This window comes from Telopea speciosissima, chromosome 5, assembly GCF_018873765.1.
Source record: "Telopea speciosissima isolate NSW1024214 ecotype Mountain lineage chromosome 5, Tspe_v1, whole genome shotgun sequence".
Taxonomy (NCBI): domain Eukaryota; kingdom Viridiplantae; phylum Streptophyta; class Magnoliopsida; order Proteales; family Proteaceae; genus Telopea; species Telopea speciosissima.
The window spans coordinates 54,813,235-54,835,225 of NC_057920.1; the positions used below are offsets into that span (position 1 = coordinate 54,813,235).

Sequence of the window (21,991 nt, forward strand, 5' to 3'; positions counted from 1 at the left end):
CATGTATGCTGGTGACCTGTTCTCCATGATGGTCAAACCTAGTTACAAAATCGTTGACCACAATACGGGTTTGCCAGTGGAGGAAAGATTCCCCAACCGTCAGTGGAAAAAGTTCGCTGACGGCGACTTCGTTGACTATCCTCCAAGTACCAGCCCGGGAAGCGAGGAGTTTAGGAGAGAGCATTCTGGACTGTCGCCTCAGTTGGACACTTCGTTCAGTGATGAGCTTGGCATTGCCGTGACGAAGCTATTCGGGGTCATGGGTGATAAACCATGACAGGGGAAAAGTAAGTTCTAGCCCTCAAGTTTTATTATTTATTCTTTTCTTGGTGGCCTCGAAGTGTGGGTCAAGGCCCGAACCGCTCGAGCTATTTCATGTGAGAATGGAATATTTTAATTTTGGATCCCACTTACCTTTAGGAAGTACATTGAAGACTTATACCCATCTCATGTGAACCCATCTTAAAGTGGGCTTTTCCCTAATTAAAGCTTGTGGGCATGCCCATTTAACTTAAGAAGCCATTTAACTTGTATGACCCATTTCACTAAAGGCCTATTTAACTTAAGAAGCCATTTAACTTGTATGACCCATAGCACTAAAGGTCCATTTAGCCCTATTGACCCAAGGATGGGTTATTCCATTCACTTACCCACATAGAACAAATGGGTCAACCCATTTTGGCTCTTGACCCATTTGGCTTAAGAGACCCAAGATCCACTTTCTATAAATAAGCCAAAGGGGGAGAAAACATTCAATTCTCAATTACTTCTCCCATCTAACCTAAATCGTGGAGGAGAGAAAGAGGAGTGAAAGAGGAGGAGGAAGGTGGAGAAGCTTGGTGGAAGGTTGAGACCCCACCTCTTGGAGCCAGAAATCATGGAGCTCTCTTATCTTGGGGGTAGGTAAGCCATTTGAAGCTTTCTTCATTGTTCTATTTTGGGTTTTAAAAGGGTTGAAAAATGGGAGAGATTCGACCTAGAGCTCTCTTGGAACCCAAAAAATCGATGGAACCTTAAAGCCTAGGCTATGGTGGAGCTATTTTACTCCATTATGAGCTCTAATGTTAGTAGTCTCATTCCATGTGAGAGATTTAAGGTTTGGACCCTATTATGCTTTAGGTTAGGTTCTTCTCGGTTCCTTCTCTTGAATCTATTGGGTTGAATGGACCTAGAGAGGTCTTAGAACCCTAATGAGGCTAGGATGGGCCTTCCTTAATGTTCCTACGCTTTAAACCACTTGAAAATGGAACCCTTGGAGGGGGATCCTTTGGATTTTGGACCTGCAGGTGTGAGGTTTTACATGTGGTTTGAGACCTGCACGAAACCACCCTGAGATTACCTCCCTGAGAAGGCCCCTGGGAAGCTAGGATTTATGTGCGATTTCATTTCCTGAGACAAATCACTCCTGCAACCGCACTTGACTGAGACTGTCCTGAGCCCCTGGTTTTCTAGGATTTACCTGTGGTTGCAGAAATTGGGCATGAAACCACTACTACAACCACTCTACTTCTGAAACCTTGTACTTAAGTGGTTATGGGAGACCTTTTGGGGATCCTTTCTCTTTGTTCGTTTAACCTTATTTTTTTACTCTTTGTTTAGGTTAATATATCCATCTTGCGACTTATTGCTTGATCAAGGCGACAACTTATAATCTTGGTGCTTGGCATATATATTGTGAGTGGGTTTGGTCTTGTTTGGGCTTGCTATCATTAAATATACATGTATCATGCTAGTAGTATACCTTATAAAGCATGCTTGTGCATTTTGCATACTTATTATTGGATTTGATACATTGATGTTGTGGTTGTTTTCCTTTTCTTATTGGGTTACGGTGTCGGTGAATGCCGGTGCTGGAACCCTAGACTATATACATAATATGTTGATTGAATTCATATTGAACTGTATGCGCCGTGTCGTGCTGGTAACTGGGCACTAAACCAGATGAAAAGTTGATGCGCCCGGATTACCTCTCGAGACGATAGGAATTGCATGTAGAATATTCATGGCTAGGATTTGCACCCTATTGCTACGACCCTTGCCAACAGGGGTTTAGGTGTTGGATAATCAGAGCTCGGATTCTGTGGTGTGAGAGAGAGCCAGTCATGGTAGTGATGGTTATATTGGGGTCTGCCACTGGAATATTTTGGTGGCATTGCCCGGCGTAGGCTCCCGGGTGGCAGTTGAGGTCTCATTGTGGTGATGAATGGAAGTGACCCACAGTGTTTCCCGAATTGTCACAGTAGCATATACCTCCGACTTAGTTGTTTGTTAGGTGGAAAAATGGAATTAACATGTGCATGCATCATTGGACTATGTGAATTGCGTGTTTGTGCATCCCCATCCCCTCACTGGCTCAGTGGAGCTAACACCCTCGTGCACCCACTTTTTAGATTATGATGCAGGTGACGGGTATCTCGCGGGACTTGGAGTTCAACCCTCAGAATACGATGAGATTGGTGAGAAGGAGCCGGAAGCCGTGCTCGAGGAACATGTCGACGGATGTCCTTGCGATGATTGTGCCTACGGGCCGTGAGGATATTCAGGACTTGGTCCCTTTTTATTTATTTTTGGGGCTTAGGCATTGTATAAATATTTAGTATTACACCCTTTTGATAGTTATTAGATGGTCATTGGAAATGTAACTAACTACTGTGTCTATCATCTAGCCTTTGAACATCTTGTAACTATTTGATTTTATACGCTTCCGCAATACTACTGATCTTGGAATGTAATATTTTTTTTTCCGCATTCTGATATTATATTGTGTTAATATTGGTTATGACTGTGCGTTGGGACACTGTGTCAGTGATCCGAGCGGTTTAGTAGGATGACACGCGTCGTCCTAATCATCCTTTATATTACATTACATTCCTTATCTGGAATAGGGACGTGACATGAGAAATAGTCAAACTACCTAAAGAAAAAAAGACAGTAGGATGTAAGTGGGTTTACAAAATAAGGTATCACAATGATGGTACTATTGAAAGATATACAGCTAGACTTGTAGCAAAAGGTTTTACTCAAACCTATGGAGTGGACTATAAGGAAACTTTTGTCCCAATAGCAAAAATGAATACTATTAGAGTTCTAATGTCCATTGAAGTAAATAGTGGATGACCCCTAATGCAAATGGACGTAAAAAAAAAAATGCTTTTTTACATGGGGATTTTCAGGAAGAAGTCTATATGGAACTTCCTCCAGGACATCCTCAAGAATATAGGTCTGACCTTGTCAATAATTAAAAATGGCTATTTATGGGCTTAAACAATCCCTTAGAACCTGGTATGCTAAACTGAGCTCGGCTCTACTATCTACCTGCTTTAAAAGAAGTGTTGCTGATTCCTTTAAGTTCTCAAAAAGGAGCACTTCTAGAATGACAATTGTCCTAATATATGTTGATGATATTGTGATCACTGGAAATGATGAAAATGGTATTTTGATTCTAAAACACTATCTAAGGAAAAAATTTGACATCAGAGACCTAGGAAGTATGAAATACTTTCTTGGCATTGAAGTTGCCCACTCCAGTAAAGGTCTCTTTATTTTTCAAATAAAATATGTTATTGATTTATTACAAGAAACCAGAAAATTGGGTATCAAACCAACTAGTACTCCTATTGACCATCAATCTAAATTAAGTATGAATGATGGTGAGACTCTTGAAGATGTTGGACAATTTCAAAGGTTGGTAGAAAAATTAATTTATCTTACTATTACTAGGCTTGGTATCGCATATGCTGTCAGTCTAGTTAGTCAATTTATGCATGCCCTAACAAAGGGACACCTAGGAGTTGTTAACAGGATTTTTAGCTATTTAAAATCTGCTCCTGGAAAGGAAATATGGATGAAAAGAAATGGGCACAATGACATCCTTGGATATTCTTATACAGATTGGGCTGGAAGTTCGATAGATAGAAAATCCACCATTGATTTTTGCACATTTGTGGGAGGAAACCTTGTCACTTGGAAGAGTAAAAAACAGAATGTGGTTGCGAGATCAAGTGCTGAAGCCGAATACAGAGTTATGACATCTGCCACTAGTGAATTAATATGGTTATTTATAGTTTCTTCTCTAACAACTGGGGATGGAGTAAAAAATTCCTATCAAACTATTTTGTGATAATCGAGCTGCAATACATCGCTTTAAATCTCGTCTTTCATGAGCTGACCAAGCACATATAAGTCGATTGCCACTTTGTTCGTGAAAAAGTTCAGGCCATGATTATTGAAACTTCATGTCTCAAGTATGAACCAGCTTGTCGATATATTCACTAAAGCCTCATCAAAGGACCACTGCCATCAAATTTTATCCAAGTTTGGTTCTAATGAAATCTACTCCCCAACTTGAGAGGGAGTGTTGAGAATGTTACCGTTATTTTACCGTGTTATAGATGTTATCTAGCCATTAGGCCAAGATGTATATATGTAGTTTGTGTGTGTGTGTGTGTGTTTGGATTATGAATGAAGCTTTATTTGTCTCTGTGGATGTAGATTTCATACCAAACTATGTTAATCCTTTTGTGTCTCTTTCTCATCTTATTATCTACACATTCAATCTCATAATGTAACTTATGATTTCAATCATTATCTAAAACTTCACAAGTGCAAAGCCTCCATGCGATCAGTGATGGAATAATTATCAAATTACCCCTGAATTTTCCTAATGAGATTAATAATCGAATTCCTTTTTCCAACGGATTTTAACTTACTGCCAGAAATCGTGGAGAATGTAAGTCGCCGGAGTTGTAGAGTACAACCGTCTGGTCTCTCAATCTCTGGATTAGGCTCCAAGAGTACGATGAACGAGCAACAGATGGAGAAAGAAACAGATTAAACAAAAGCTCTTCAAGTTGAGAATGCTAAAGAAACAGATTAAAGAAAGCAAAATAAAATAATAGAACCATAATGCAGAAACAGAAAACCCGTCCAAAAATAAAAGGAGAAGAGAAAAAACAAAATCATTTGTAAGGAGCAATCATGAAAAACGAGTCACAAAAGCGCTGGTGTGACGTTTGATAGAAAATTGAAAAGGTCATGGACGGTGGAATGGATTATCTTCTCATCTTGCAGACAAGCGTCACGGTAGAAATCATATTCAAATAAAAAAAAAAACCGTCACATTAGAGCTTCTCATATTTCTTGGACAAGAAAAATGGATGAAAGAAAGGAGAGGAAGTGGAGGTGGAATTCGATGAATTGAGGGGAAAAACCTTTCTCGAGCTTCACCCTTTTGGTTACCAAGAGAGAGAGAGAGAGAACACAACGCGGGTTGCAACCAACAATATGCTCCACTCCCTCTAAACCACCTACACTACAGTTCCCTTCTCTGTCTAATTTTCCACCTTTCAAAACTGAAAATACTCAAGTTGTAGAGTGAAACACTAACAAGCATCTGACATCCGAAAGCGGAGGCGGCAGTAACTCTCGATTGGTCTCTAGCTGAAGTAGCAACAAGTGTGGGACCCATCGATGCTTGTTAATTGGGATGTCACAACTGTCAATGCGGAAATCAAAACCCTATTGGCGTTTGGATGTGTAAGAATGAATATATATATTGGATTTGTTAGAATATTTTGTCACCTACCACTTGTTAAGGGATCAAAATCCTCTGCAATGCAATTGTGCATGCATTTTACAGTGTACTACAGTGCGACCATGAGAATTCGACACATGAAAGAATTTTCATCTAACGGGTACAAGCTCAATGAAAGGCAATTAAGGCCTAAGGGTACCTACAATTCTCTAGATGGAGGCTAATATGAGATTATTACTACCGCACAAGGTGAAGGTGGTGATTAAAGAGAGAAGGTTAAGTGGGAGTGGGACCTGGATCTGGCTCTCCTCCAGTGTGGCAGGAGCTGGAGGGTCAGCCCAACAAAAATATGGGGTATGGTCATTTCAAGGGGGTCCACTGCGAAATGACCATACCCCCTGTTATTGCTGGACTAAACCCTCCAGCTCCGCCATGTTGGAGGTGAGCCAAATTGGTGGGATCCTGTTTTGGGTAATTTTATAATGTATTTAGTTGAAAGAAAGAATGGGTGGGTGATTTGGTAAACTGAAACACATTATTGTGTAATCATGTAATTTTTCCTAAAACTAATGCCTAATACGTATTTGGTGCTACGTGGGCTTTACCTGAAAGACGAACTCGTCCCGCCAGATTCAGGTGTTTGTAATACTAGTGTTGTTAATTAACAAAGATGAAATGAAGATCCTCTACCGTCTTTGAAGAAATCGGTGTAAAGGTTTTCTCATTTCAGAGATTGAAATCCTCCCCTGCTCAGCGCAGGTTTATTCTGGACTTTTTCCTTCATGGGTTGGTATGGACTTGAATTGGGTCGTTAGAGCTATACACCATTGTCGGCGAATTCTATCTTTCGGTCCTGGGAAGGCATTCCATTCTCACTTAATAAAACTTGGGTTCTTAAAGGAAGTTTTTATAGTAAATAATTTGATTGCCATGTACGTAGATTTCAGCTTTCTTGATGATGCCCAACAGTTGTTTGACGAAGCGGCTAAGAGAAATGTGGTAACATGGACCACAATGATCTCTGCATGTAATGCGGCTCGAAGTCCTCTTGAAGCATTGAGGTACTTCAACTGGATGTCAGAGTCTGAATCAGAAATGCCCAATAGTTTTACGTTTTCTGCAGCTCTGAAAGCATGTGCCCTCTTGGGGAGTCTCGAATTGGGTAAGTCGATCCACAGAAATATTCCTAAAGCTACATTGGAATCTGATACTGTTTTGATGAATAGCCTTCTTGACATGTATGTTAAATGTGGGAGTTTGTATGATGCTCAGAAAGTTTTTGATGGGGCTTTGTTACCAAATTCAAATTCATGGAACACGATCATTGGAGGGTATTCGAAGGAAGGTAGGATGGTGGAGGCACTGAATCTATTTCATCAAATGCCTGAACCTAATGTTGTCTCATGGAATACCATTATTGCAGGCTTGACACTTAAAGAGAGTGTACAGGCATTGGAATTTGCATCTTCAATGCACAGAAAAGGCATTAGGTTTGATCAGTTTACATTCCCTTGTGCTCTGAATGTATGTGGGTGTCTGCATCTATTAACAGTGGGGCAACAGATCCACTGTTATGTGGTCAAATCTGGGTTTGAGTCTGGTTGTTATACTGGATCTGCTTTAGTTGATATGTATGCAAAATGTACTAGGGTGGATGAAGCAACTAAGTTTTTTGATCAATACTCACAACATGAAGCATCTGTTCATGATAAGCTGGCACTTTGGAATTCTATGCTTTCTGGTTATGTTCTTAATGAACACCATGATGCGGCACTTGATCTGATTTCAAAAATGCATGGCTCAGGTGCATTTCTTGATTCATACACCTATAACAGTGTTCTGAAGATCTGTACTGACTTGCTTAATTCAAGTCTTGGGCTTCAAGTCCATGGCTTAATTGTTACAAGTGGGTATGAATTAGATTGTGTTGTTGGAAGTGTTCTTACAGATTTTTATGCAAAACATGGAAACATGACGAATGCATTATTATTGTTTCAGAGGCTTCCCAAGAAGGATATAATTGCATGGTCCGGTTTGATTGCAGGATGTGTTAAAAAAGGATCACACTTTTTAGCATTTTCTCTATTCAAAGATATGTTTTTTTCAGATCTTGAAGTGGATCAGTTTGTTATTTCAAGTGTTCTTAAAGCTTGTTCAGATCTAGCAGGATTTGAAAGTGGTAAACAGGTTCACACTTACTCTATTAAGAGTGGATATGAAATGGAGGGAGTGGTTGTCACCTCTCTCATTGATATGTACTCAAAATGTGGTGAAATTGAAGCTAGCTTAAAGTTGTTTAATGGTGTCAGCAACAGAGACACTGCGTGTTGGACGGGGATCATAGTTGGGTGTGGGCAAAATGGTAAACCAGAGCAGGCAATACAATTTTTCCAAGATATGCTGAAATCAGGGGCAAAGCCAAATTTGATCACATTTTTAGGAGTTCTTTCAGCATGTAGACATGTTGGTTTGGTGGGGGAAGCTTGGATCTTTTTCAGGTCTATGGGAGTGGAGCATGGGCTGGAACCCCGTCTGGAGCATTACAGTTGCATGGTTGATCTTCTTGGTCGAGCTGGATGTTTTGATGAGGCAGAGAAGTTGGTACTCTCAATGCCATATGAGCCGGATCACAACATATGGATCTCCTTGCTTGGTGCCTGTGGGATTCACAGGAATGCTGAACTTGGTAAGCGCATTGGTAGACATCTTCTTGAAGTCTCGCCAGAAGATCCATCTGTGTATGTGACATTGTCGAATATTTATTCTTCTCTGGGACTGTGGGAAGAATCAAGCAAATTGAGATGTGTCATGAAAAAGGTGGGGATAAAGGAAGCAGGGAAAAGCTGGATTGAGGTCAGTAGTTAAGAAATGCTGCTGAGAGAGCAGGTATGGCTGAAGCATCTCTAAAACTTGAGTGGGATCTTCTTTTCTTCTGTTATCTCTAGGAATTTAGATGGATCTATACTATGTAGCACTTGCTTGACCTAGTTTGAAAACGTTAAATTAGTTGGAACTCATGGCTCTATTGTATGGTTAAGATATCATCAGGATTATTTTATGGGGGTAATCGTCTGACTTGGTTATTGAAAATATAGAAGTATTTGGAACTCAGCTCTTCTTTTTCATTTTTTTTGGGTAGGACACAGCTCCTTCTGATGGTTGGGAAGGATTACAGACCAACCCCTAGTGGAGGGATTCCCATGAAAAGCAAATTACAGTTTACAAAAATGCTTGCACACTTTTTCCCCATCTATGTTCTACAGATCAACGAAGTTCTATTTTCTGCAACAACCTCGAGGTTGTTCATTAGATCACTAGGAATGGAAAAAGAAAGAGGATATTGAAGGAAATCTCTCTCTCACTCACACACACATATTTTGATTGTTTCTCTAGCCATTTGTTGCCTATTTTCTGCTGGTAAACCATGAAGATTTCATTCCTTATTGAACCAAGGGGGTTTTGTGCATTCATATCATATATCCTGCACTTCTTTGGTCAGGTGAGCTATGATTATAACAAATTGAAACCATATGATTTGGACATATAACATAATCCTTTTTGGGCTCTTCAGGTATGTAATGCTATTGTCATTGTTTTTTTCTTTTTTTCTTTTTTGGGAGGAGGCAAATTCAGCAAAACTTCCTCGCATTTTTTTTCTTTTTTTCATGAGAAGGAGCCCCATTTCACTCCAGCTCATTTTCTGGGTCCAGTAGCACTTGACAGTTGTCCAAGCCGATCAAGGAAAGTGATTTCGTGTTGTACTTTCCTTTGTTTAGTGGGAAAATGAGTGACTGGTTATTTTACAAAGAAGTGCCTTATGCACCATTTCCACTTGAATTTGCCTGATGGCTTATGGAGACTTTGGTTTGAGGGGCTTTAGGAAAGAAAAGCCATTGCTTCAATTTCCTTTTGTGAAAGGCTTTGGGCTTGGTTGAGGTGACAGAATTCTCAAAATTAGAGAAATGCCCAGGGCAGAAGTTCATCTACAGACTGCAACTCATCTATGAAAAGATGAATGGAGGTGACATTTTCACTGGTTTATTTGATATTATGATGCTGATGGTGTTCTGAAAGTTAGAGAGCTCCTTACAGTGTTGCTGATCATTTGAAGAAGGCTCTAGGACATTTTTCGGTTGCTTAGCCTTGATGGTGGAATGTGTTGTTATTCTTTTCAGGTCAGGTGGCATAGGAGATTAATCTAGAAGATTTTTATTGCAAATTACTAATCCACCATTGTATCCCTTTTTTTTCCCAGAAGAACATATTTATAATGGGAAGATGGAGTTAATAGGGAAGAGTTTATACATATCTGTAGATTCCCAAAAACCCATTTTTTTTTTGTGGATGACATGTCATTTGCATGCTATTGTTCTAGGATTTGGCTTGGCGATCCTCTGAAACTGCATTTGATAAACTTGGTTCTAGTTTCTATCTTGTTTTAATGCTCATTTAAAGCTGTGCTTGGCAGTACAATTGCCTTGTTTTAATGAGAAGTAGAGCCTCTTTACTCAATCTCCACAAGGGATGCTACCAGGGTCTGCGTTATACTGAATCACCATTGGGAGAGAACTTAGAGCTTACTTAGATTTAAGAAACCAACACAACTCCACAACTACATCCTTGGTTAGATTGAGCTGGTGTTGAAGCTTTGCGAGATCACACTCAATGTAAAACCCAATCTCATATGAAGCTTTTAGGTTTCAAGTCATATCTTGAGAAAGGTTTCCTTGGTGTACCAAACATCGGCCACACGGAAGATTCCTGTGGCACCTGAATTTTGTAGATCTCTTCTTGTCAGTATCTTTTAAGGAGGGTCACAATGTATGCAGCCTTACCCCTGCTTTCACACACAGGCTGTTTTCAGACTAGAACCCGTGACCACCTGGTCACAATGGAGCAACCTTACCGTTGCACCAAGCCAACCCTCTTAGACTAAACCCAATCCAATTCAAAATCCTCTGTGAACAATGGTTGTTAATTTTTTATCTCAATTTTGCTTGGCATATATCTATCAAAGCCAGTGAATGGAAAGAGAAATTATGGCACTTTCAGTAGTTATAGAATGAAATGAATAAAAACTTTTCATTACTATACAATTCCATACAAGCAAATATGACATTTAAAAAGAAAAAAAAGAAAGGCTTCATGAATATATTGTACAACAGAAGAAACCTGGACTCCAGGCCGAAGTAAACAGTGATGGCTACAATGGGAAAGGACCCATTTACACCTCCGGGCTTAGCTAGACCATTCCCATGCTATTGCCAAGTGCAGTCTCCATCTAGAGGAAATATTCCTGCCCAAAGAAAAGGGACTTGGACCTTCTCATGAGAAGCAGACATCCCCAAAAAACCTACCTTTGAACTCATACCAACTGAGAGTCAAAGCTGGCCACACCTTCTACTATCAAATCCGTCCATCCATTTTACGAGGGAAATTCCGAAGTCCTTGATTACCGTCTTCAATTTCGCTGTAATAACCATGTTCAATTTCACTGTAATGTAATCACACAAATCTTTGAGTCCCAAGAATGTCAAAATAAAGTCACTGAGGTAGTCTCTAAGAAGCCCACCAGTACCTGCAAGTCTGAGATTATCTATGGAGCTTCAATAAAGTATAGTATAACGACAGTAGGTGGGGAAGGAGACCAATTATCTATCTGGACTTTCCACTACTCTGTATTCTTTCTGGTTTCCCCTGTTCATCAATAGTCTCACCAGAATTCACTGGTCCGTTTTTTCCACTCTCAAATGGTAATACAACTACTGGTGCTGCAGGTACAGTATCCCAACGTTCCTTTAAGAAGCTCATGAACCTCATAACCATTTCTCTCCTGAACTCCAGCTCCCGTGTAAAAAGATCAACTAAGAAAAAAGCAAGGATGTATCTGAATGGCACAATGAGGAGAACAGTTGCTGAAGACAATAGCACAAGAGCAACCTCAGTTGTTATCTGCAAGCAAGTTGGCATTAGAATACTATCACTTGACTAGGAAAGGAAGCCAAAGGAGTAGAGAACATTCATGTATATAGAACCTAAGGCTTTATAAAGGGTCTTTCCCACTTTATGCACAAGTAACTCAATTAAAAAGAAAAAAAAAGGAGGTAGAACTACTGAAATTTTATTAATTTAGTAGGCATCATAGGGTAAATCGTCTTGACACCTCAGGTGGTGTTAAGAGCCAGTGTAACCCACTTATGTGTATTCCATTTCCAAGTGTGAATATTCCAATAGAAATGAGAGCGATACTGTCATTAATCAACCAAGCCCCAGAGCCATGACTTCTCCGGATCAAAAGCAATGTCTACTTCCATCCTGGGGCAGAAGTGGGTTTCAGAGCTCTACCTGAAGCAAAAGATGACGGTCTGACCAGTGTGGTTGATGTTGACACTGTAGATGAAGCAGTAGTCGTGGATGAGGCACTACATGGTGGTCTCCCAGAAGATGCAGTCATTGCTGGCAGACTTGATGCAGAGGAGGCAGGAGTCCTCAAGTTGCACCAGCAGCCCCATCCTCTCACCACTCCTTGTCTCCTTGTTGCCACTCCTGGCCTTCAGCAACACTAGATCCGCTTCCAACTTCAGCACGAAGCAGTCCTCGTTAATTGTCCTCTCCTGCACACTGACTCTGAAAAAAGGTTGGCCGTCAACCTTGGATCCAGACCCTTTTCTTTATCGTATTCATACCGAATCATCCATGCTACCGAACGATGGAAATTGACCAATTTCCAGTCCTCTCTCTCTCTCTCTCTCCTGTTGCTAATATATATATATTTTCTTCTTTTGTTCATATCAGTTGCAATTTACTTAGTAAACTAGAATCAAGGTTTTAAGATCTTAACGTATCCACCGATACTAACTGATACGTATCTTATTTTTAAGGTACGATACAATATGGCACCAATACGATACCAAAAACAATTAACACCTGTATAGGGTCGATACATGACCCGATATGGTAGATACTTATCGATACACATGATACATCTCTTATAAACTATATAACTCGATCAATGACTCAAAACACTTACTAAGAGTTCCTGTAAGGCATTGTAATCAATTTTATTTTGGCAAAATCAACTTGAGTCATTGTTTCTACTGACAAAAGCAACTCTAGTAGTGTTGATTTCATCATCATTTGGTAATTAAACAGCCTACAATCAAGGATGGAACCAGATTTGTACAGGAACAGATTTCTATCTAAACTTTGATTTTTAGTGTTGTTTTTGCAATGGATCACTAGGTTAGTGAAAAACAACCTGAATAATTGCATCAAACTAGTTTTTTTTTTTTTTTTTTTTTTTTTGCAATGAGGTGTGTATCTAAACCCTAAATCTTCCCCAAATTGAAAATGGCTTTTTATTTTATTTTTTGTATTAGTACAAGTAAGAAACTCTTTTATACAATGAGGTGCGTATCTAAACCCTAAATCTTCCCCAAATTGAACATGACAGTTTTTTTTTTTGGTATTAGTACAAGTAAGAAATTCCATCCTTTATACATAATCAATTGAATGCACTTGTCTCGTCGTACTCTGTTCTCCTCTTTATACATGATATATTTTACTGTAAATTACTCCCCCCTCCCCTCGATGATGCCCGAATGACAACCCCACCCCTGGATATTGGGTAATAACTCTCCCCTCCCCTGAACTCAAAAGATTCCATCAAACGTACCCATTCCGTCAAAAATGGCTGTTAAGTGATAGAAAAAGACCATATTACCCTCTGAGAGTTAAGTATTAGAAAAAGACCAGATTAACCAAATCGTTGTTAAGTGTTACAAAAAGACTTTATTACCCTCTGACCTTCTTCTTCTTCTTCCTGCAACTCCGCCCCCAATCTGTCGATTCAAAAATAGAAAAAATAACTCGGCTTTGACCTGCAACTCCCATCTCGGCTTGGATCATCTGCTTCTCGACCTTCGCTTACTTTTCATCCTGCTATTAAAAGGTGGAGAACCGCCGTTCTCTCCCTTATCCATGTCAAGCACATCTCCACACTCTTCATCCATATACCTCTCTCTCTCTCTCTTAAAACTATTTTGCTTCTGATCTTCCAAGAATAGAAAGATACCATCTGGGTTTCATTTTCTGTTTTTTTTTCTTCTCTCAGATTGTTAATCTCTGCTCAGAAAAAGGTTGAAAGCAAAGGGTTTCTTGTTCATTTCTTCCCTGTTTGCAAATCTTAAAAAAAAAAAAATGGTTTCTTTGGTCTCTCGTACAGGAAGAAATTTGCAGCGGCACAAAGAAGGTCGTCGTATAGCTGTTGGATACAGATTGTTTCTTTTCTTTGAGAACTGTTTAAAGGGGAGAAATTCGAAATGGGTCTGACTGAAATTGGTCAAATGCCTTCACACATGTTAGATTTACTGAATTTTTCCCTGTAAACATCAAAGTTGAAGGAATTTTTGTTTAATTGGGAAACCCTGAAACAAATTTTCAACCTTGGAACCTAATTTTGGTGGGCATTTTCAATTTCTGCAGATGTGTACCATACAGATACAAAAATGGGAAGCATCCTTCATGTGATGACAAAAAAAACCAGAGCTTGAATTGAACTTTCTGGAACAGTTTTGCTCATGATATCATCTCTATGTATCTATTCATCAGGGAGGTTGGGAATCGGATGAATTAATTGAAGAGGCAGCTTTGAGAGAGACAGAGGAAGAAGCCGGTGTAAGACGCTAGATGCAACAAGCAAAGGAAGACATAGTACGATCACCAAGTTCTTTAAGTGAAGAAGAGAACTTCAAGAAGTTTTCTGGTTCCGTCGGAGTGTTCGAACGAAAGGAAGAAGAAGAGAACCTAATAGCGCCGGAGTGTTGAACGAAAGGAAGAAGAAAAGAATTTCAGTTCTCTTTTTCATTTTCTCTATTGTTATTACTGGGGGGTATTATTGGAATATCACAACAATAAGGGCATTTTGGGGTTTAAATGAATATATTTAGGGTGAAGTCATCACTTAATAGCCATTTTGACGGAATGGGTATGGACGTATGGTTGATAGAATCTTTTGAGTTTAGGGGAGGGGAGAGTTATTGCTCAATACCGAGGGGTGGGGTTTGTCATTCGGGCATCATCGAGGGGAGTACTTTACCCTATATTTTACATATTACTTATAGTGTTTTATGCTTCAAAATTGTATTTTGCAAGTATTCCAACATTTTCATGTGTATATTTAGTGTATCTTGCGTCCAAGGAACTAAAACTCATCTCGAGTACAGGTTTCGAGCTGGCCAAATATAGAGTTGGGTGGAGATCTCGGCGAGATCTCGACGAGTTGGGGTATTTTGTTTTTTTTTTCGACTTCATGGCTGGTTTCACTGGGTTTTAGACCTATTTTGGGGCTGAAACATGGTACTCAGCCTATTTTGGGCTATTTAAACACAATGGCACTATCAGATTTTGAAAAATCAAAGCCCAAATAGGAGTTTCACTTAGTGTGAAACCAGGACAGACACTTACTTATGCCAGAAACCAGGACAAACACTTATTTATGCTTAATATCATTTAAGTAAATGATTCATTTACTTAAGATATTATTCATAAATAAGAAAATACCCCCTATTTGAATCCAATAAAAAAAGTTAAGAAATAAAATTCCAAAAGGAAAAGAGTCAACGCCCCAGTTCAAGAACAAAAACTGGATTTTCAGCAATAGGTGCAATTTTCAACTTTCTAATGCTAGGGTTTTTTTTATCAAATCTAAAAATTCCATAAATCTTAATATGGTAAAAAATTGTTAAAAGCCAAAACTGTGGTAAAATATTCATTTGTTTTGATGTCCAAAAAATAAAAATAAAAATAAAAATTCATTTAGAGCGATTTTGACAGCATTAGTGCACACCAAATTAAGTTTGACTGGTACATAACTCCATTATAAATCAGTTTTAAGCAATCTTGGACTTGTTGGAAAGCTTTATCCCCAAAAGTGGAAGTCTTTGACTGGCTCAATAAAGGTTAGAATAGACTAAAGAGAGGGGAAAAAGGGTCACGATGCACTTAGTACACACGTGTGCTCCCATGTCTCATTTTTTTATAAAGCTTTCATCTCTTCCATCATGGTTGCTTTCCACTTTGGATCTGCAATTGCCTCTTGCCACTTTTGAGGAATAGAAACAGAGGAAAGAGAAGATACAAATGCACGATAGGAAGAAGACCAAGAATCATAGGAAACAACATTGGAGATGGGATGTTGGGTACAAGACCTAATGCCTTTAAGAATAACAATAGGTAATTCAAGAGAAGGATCCTTACCAGATGGTGGAGTAGGCTCTCGATCAAGTTCTGACGATTGGAGAAGAGGCATAGTAGTAGTGGTAGTCGTAACTTGCTCCTTGTGCTTTCGAGCATAGAGTGTATCAACAGGGATCTGACTTACAGGTCTACACTCCCCTGAACAGGAACCAAACTAGATGCTGGAGTGGGGCTTGGAGCAGATGGCTCCCCCTGAATAGGAATTGGTAGTGTAGTAGGCACATCTTCAAACACTGAATCATGCTCATCTTGAAGAGGTGGCTGAGAATAATAAGCCAGGGATTCATGGAAGACAATGTCCATAGTAACCAGAGTGCGCCGAGTAGGAGGATGATAGCACTTGTATCCTTTTTGGGTAGCGGAATAGCCCAAAAAAATACATTTAATGCTACAAGGGTCAAACTTGCCATGAGGATGATGGTTGCGAGCATAACAGACACAGCCAAATATTTTTGGTGACACCATAAAGGAAGGACCCTAGAGAATGTCAATAAAAGCACGGCTAGCAAGAACATAGGTAGGCATGCGGTTTATGAGGTAGGCAGCGGTGAGGACAGCATCACTCCAGTATTGAGAAGGGACCTGCCGGGCAAACATAATTGCCCGAGCAACCTCCAAAAGATGACGATTCTTCCTTTCAGCCACTCCATTCTGGGCAGGAGTGTCAACATAGCTGGTCTGATGAAGTACCCCATTTGCAGCCAAATAAGCTTGGAACTGATCCTCCATGTACTCTCTACCATTGTCACTTCGCAGAATTTTTAGGGTTGCATTGTATTGGGTCTGAACCATACGATGATAAAGCTGAAAACAATGAAAAACCTCACTCTTGTGCTGCATCATGTGCACCCAGGTAGTACGAGTATAACAGTCTATAAATGAGACAAACCATCTATGACCAGAAATAGAAGCACGATGGGTAGGGCCCCACGCATCAGTATGACTAAAGCAAAAGGGAAACACTTCTTTTATTCAAAGGAGAATTACAGGAACGAGTCTGTTTGGCCAAAACACAGGCCTCACATAAAAACTCCTCTGTTTTACAAGCTTTGACTAACTGAGGAAATAAAAAAGCTAAAGTTCTAAGGGGAGGATGACTAAGCCGACAATGCCAAGGGAAGGTTAGGAGACGTGGCTGAAAGCAACTGATGGGCTAGAGATAAAGCTGGCAGAAGAGAAGTCTGACCCGTGTTGAGTAAGTAGAGACCACCATGTACCTCACCCCCACCAATCGTCGTCCCTTTCACCAGATCCTGTATGACACAGTGAGAAGGAAAAAAAGTTACTTTGCAGTTTAAATTTTTGTAAGACTACTAATTGAAAGAAGATTAGTAGAAAAGGAGGGAACATGCAAAACAAAATTTAATGTAAGGGTAGGAGAGCAACGAATGGAACCCTTTCCAGATATAGGAAAAAGGGAGCCATTAGCTACTCGAACAGTGTCTTGAGCAAAAGAGGGAGAATACTGGTGAAAAATATGGGAGGAACCTGTCATGTGATCAGCAGCACCAGAGTCAATAATCCAGGGACTAGAGACAGCCGATGCACAATGACTACTGACTGGAATACCTGAAGCAAAGTAAGAACCAGAATGGGCAACAGGTGCAGACGCCGTAATAGGTGCAGCGGAAGAAGCCTTTAGCATGTGACGGAAAGCTAGAAGTTCATCCGGAGTGAGACCACCGTTTGTAGAAGGGGCAACAGTAGCAGCAATAGTAGTTTCAATATGATTAGCCTTGGATTTGGGCTTCCCACGACCACGTTCAGCCTCAAAGTCAGTAGGCTTCCCATGTAATTTCCAACATTGAGCTTTAGTGTGATAGGGTTTGTTGCAGTGTTCACACTTGACAGGCTCTTTGGAGGCCGCATTACCACCATCAGTAATGGTAATAGAAGTAGGGCTAAAACCAGCTTGCAAGGCAGATCTCTCAACAGTAGAAGGATGCAACATAGCAGCCTGACGGGTCTCCTCTGTATGAACCAAAGCAAAGGACTGCTCCAGTGTAGGAAATGGAGATTGGCTAAGCACCTGCACTCGAATAGGGTCATACTCCACATTCAGACCTGCCAAGAAGTTGCACACATGGATCTTGTCAACATGCTTGCGATAGGAAGCAATATCCGCAGCAGTAGAAGGCTAAAAGTCCGAGTAATGATCCAACTGTTGCTATAAATTCTTGAGGGTAGCATAGTATTTAGAAACAGATAACTCCTTCTGAGTGGTGTCATGAACCTTCTTGCGAATCTGTTAGCAGATCTGAATTAGAGAGTAATTGCTTAAGTGATCAATATGATCAAACAAGCCTTGTATTTATAATAAAAGAGATTACATTCTAATGACCAAAATACCCCTAGTACAGCCGACTTAACTAGGAGGTATAGAGAAAGTAAAAATACAACTGTAAAATGACAAGAATACCCCCACGATATTCTGGTATACATAATTCAACACTCCCCCTCAAGTTGGAGCAAATATGTCAATCATGCCCAACTTGACTAAATTAGGATGGAACAATTTTCCAGACAATCCCTTGGTGAAAATATTAGCAATTTGATCAGCAGACTTCATAAAGGGAACAAAAATCAACCCTTCTTCCAATTTCTCTTTAATGAAATGCATATCCACTTCGACATACTTAGTGAGATCATGTTGTACCGGGTTGTGTGCAATGCTGATTGCAGCCTTGTCATAGTACAACATCATAGGAAGATAAACAGGAACACTAAGGTCTTGTAGCAAGCCTTTCAGCCAAAGTAACTCACAAATGCCTTGTGCCATAGCACGAAACTCTGCTTCAGCACTAGAACGAGCCACCACATTCTACTTCTTGCTACGCCAAGTGACAAGATTGCCACCTACAAAAGAACAATACCCAGAGACAGACTTCTAATCTATAGAACCAGCCCAATTAACATCGGTATATGCTTTTATCCATAGGTGACCATGAGGAGACAGAAGAATGCCTTTTCCAGGGGCTGACATCAAGTAGTGAAGAATCCAAAGAATAGCCTCCATATGAGAAGAATAGGGGTCATGCATAAGCTGACTCAGTACTTACCCAGGACGTGTGTGTGAGATAAATCAGCTTCCCCACTAGTCTTTGGTACCGGCTTTTATCAACTGGTTCACCCTCCTTTTCTTTGAGACAGACAGTAGCCTCCATAGGAGTATCTGAAGGGTGACATCCTAACAAACCAGTTTCAGTCAATAAATCTAGGACATACTACCTTTGGGAGAGAAAGATGCCTTTAGAAGATTTGGCAACCTCAATCCCAAGAAAATACCGTAGCTTCCCTAGATCTTTAGTCTCAAACTCCTGCCCAAGAAACTTCTTCAACCGGTTGATCTCATCACCATCATTGCCAGTAACCACAATGTCATTAACATGGACTATAAGAAAAGTGAGTTTTCCACCAACCCTCTTTATAAAGAGAGTGTGATCAGCATTACTCTGCTTATAGCCCACAAAAATCATGGCCTTGTAAAACTGGCAAAACCATGCTCGAGGTGACTGCTTCAGCCCATAAAGTGCTTGCTTCAATTTGTTTACCTTGATTACTGTCACAAGAAAACCTTAGTGGAATATCCATGTACACCTCCTCACCAAGTTCTCCATTTAGGAAGGCATTCTTCACATCTAGCTGTTGTAGATCCCATCCAAGATTGACTGCACAAGATAGTAAAAACAGTATTCAACTTTGCAACAGGAGCAAAGGTCTCCTAGTAGTCAATCCCATATGTCTGAGTGAAGCCCTTTGCAATCAAACGTGCCTTATCGATCCACAGAGCCATCAACCTTCTGTTTAACCACAAACACCCATTTACATCCTACTGGTTTTTTCCCTAGAGGAAGGGCTACAAGATCCCAAACATTATTTTTTTTTAATGCTCTCATTTCTTCCAACACTGTTGCCTTCCACTTTCCATCTGTGTAAGCTTCCTGCCAATTTTTAGGAATGGAAACAGAAGAAAGATAGGACACATGCACGAAAAGATGGAGAAAGAGAACTATAAGAAACAAAACGAGAAATTGGATGTTGTTTGCAAGTCCTAGTACCTTTGCGATGAGTAATAGGTAGGTTGGAAGAAGAGGTCTTACCAGCAGGAGAAGGATATGGATCCTAAGTCGGTAACTGGATAGGTATTGGTGCTATAGTGGATTGAAACTGCCCTCTTTTGGAATATCCCTTTTTATAGGTGATGATTTTGGAGTTGTCAATTCTCTTCTGAAATTCACTGATGGTTCTTTGAACTAGAGTCAACTCCCCCTGACTAGGAACATTACCACCATTATTTTCTACAAGCTCCCACTATAAAGGAATCCCTTCGGATGAAAGGGCAACTGCCAAAGGAGGCTGGGCAGCAGCTATAGGAGATGGGGCAGCAGCAATAGGAGATGGGGCAGCAACAATAGGAGGAGATGGGGCAGTAGCTATAGGAGATAAGAGAGGAGGAACTTCAAGGGGAGGAAACACAAACACATCTCACTAGAACTAGAACTCTTCCCCTGAAGATGTGGGGATGAATAATAGGAAAGACTTTCATGAAAGACGACATCCATACTGACCAGAGTACGACGGGAGGGGTGGTGGTGACACTTATAACCTTTTTAGTGAACAGAGTAAACCAAAAAAATACACCGCATCCCACGAGGTTCAAGTTTGCCAGGAGATTTCGTATCTCTGGCATAACACACACAACCAAACACCTTGGGAGAAACCACAAAGGAGGAACTCCCATGTAAATCTCACTCGGACTGCGGGAGTCAAGAACACGGTAAGGCAACCGATTGATGAGATAGGTTGCAGTGAGAATAGCATTCCCCCAATATTGGGAGGGAGCATGGTGTGAAAACATTAACGCCCTGGCCACTTCCAACAAGTGGCGGTTCTTCCTTTCAGCCACACCATTTTGGGGTAGGATATCGACACAATTAGTCTGGTGAACAATCCCATGAAAAATATTTTTGAAATTGAGTTTCCCTATACTCAGTGCCATTATCACTTCTCAAAACTTTGAGAGTAGCCTAGCACTAAGTTTGGACCATTTTATGCAAATGCTGAAAACATGAAAAAACTTGACTTTTGGTGTGCATAAGATAAACCCATGTGTGTCTAGAATGACAATTGATAAAGGAAACAAACCAACGGTGACCAGAAAGAAAAGTTTTACGACTGGGGCCCCAAACATTAGAATGCACTAAATGAAAAAGTGAAGAACTCCTTTTATTTGAAATTGAATAAGTTGAACGTGTCTGTTTGGCCAAAACACAAGCCTCACAAAAAAATTCAGTCTTATCACATTTTTTGACCAAAGTAGAAAATAAAGTTGCTAAAATTCCTAATGGAAGGTGACCTAATCTAGAGTGCCCCCACTTAGGCAGATTCAGCTCTCACTCTGCTTGGGACTTGGTTAGACATAGAGGGACCCCTTGTCCTTGGCATAGAGTTGTTTGGTTTCGTGGCCACATACCTCGTCATAGCCTCACCGCTTGGCGTGCCCTTGCAAGCTGTCTTCTTACCCGAGCCTTCCTTATTTATCGACATATTTAGGTCCCATCCAGCTGCTGTCTCTATTGGAATGGGGCTGAAGATGTTGATCACTTATTCTTCACTTGCCCCTTTGCTTCCTCCATCTGGACCCGTGTTCTTCGCCATTGTTGGCCTGGTCGGCGCACTCCTCTTCCTCTCAGCAGGGAATGGATTTGGATCGACATGACATTCGAAGGGAAGTCAATTTGTGACTTGGTTGGCAAGATTGCCTTTTGTGCCACTATCTCCCACATTTGGATGGAACGCAACCTTAGAAGATGGACATCCAACTCCCGCTCTTTCGACATGATTTGGAAGGCCATCTTTTTTTATGTTTCATCTAAAGTTAGATCTCTCCCCCTTATGGATGTGAAGGATTCCCCAAGGAACAGGCTCGTTGTTGTCTCCTGGGGTCTCCCTACATCCATTTTGCGCCCTAACTAGTTCCTTGTTTCGGCTTGTTTGCCCTTGGGCTTGTATATTCCCTCTTTTTTTCTTCGTAATTAAATTTTTATTCATCCAAAAAAAAAAAAAAATCTAGAATGCCATTGGTAAATTTCAGAAGAGACTAAGGAGTTCTGGTATGGAGAAGATAATGGTGGTGGAGTGAGACGACCATCATCAAGCAGGTACAAGCCACCGTGCACTTTACCCAATCCAATCGTCCTC

The 21,991-nt window shown here is 40.4% G+C and overlaps 2 protein-coding genes across 4 annotated transcripts in view; one reads left to right on the forward strand and one right to left on the reverse strand.

The window, feature by feature from the left end:
• The first annotated feature begins 6,175 nt into the window (after positions 1–6,175).
• Positions 6,176–8,872, forward strand: LOC122660897 (pentatricopeptide repeat-containing protein At4g08210-like). 3 transcript variants are annotated; one of them, XM_043856148.1, is made up of 2 exons: positions 6,176–8,424; positions 8,680–8,872. In XM_043856148.1, exon 1 carries the CDS (start codon positions 6,326–6,328, stop codon positions 8,396–8,398), a length of 2,073 nt encoding a protein of 690 aa, XP_043712083.1. In that variant the 5' UTR covers positions 6,176–6,325; the 3' UTR covers positions 8,399–8,424; positions 8,680–8,872. The 3 variants fall into 3 exon arrangements, with proteins under 3 accessions (XP_043712083.1, XP_043712082.1, XP_043712084.1); XM_043856147.1 differs by having other exon boundaries at positions 6,176–8,419; positions 8,673–8,872; XM_043856149.1 differs by having other exon boundaries at positions 6,176–8,419.
• Positions 8,873–10,776: 1,904 nt separating this feature from the next.
• Positions 10,777–21,991, reverse strand: part of LOC122661979 — a 140,647-nt gene continuing 129,432 nt past the window's right edge. Inside the window, exon 11 of the mRNA XM_043857512.1 lies at positions 10,777–11,485. Coding sequence (XP_043713447.1) covers positions 11,189–11,485 — 297 coding nt within the window. The 3' untranslated portion in view covers positions 10,777–11,188. The remainder of the gene's footprint in view (positions 11,486–21,991) is intronic.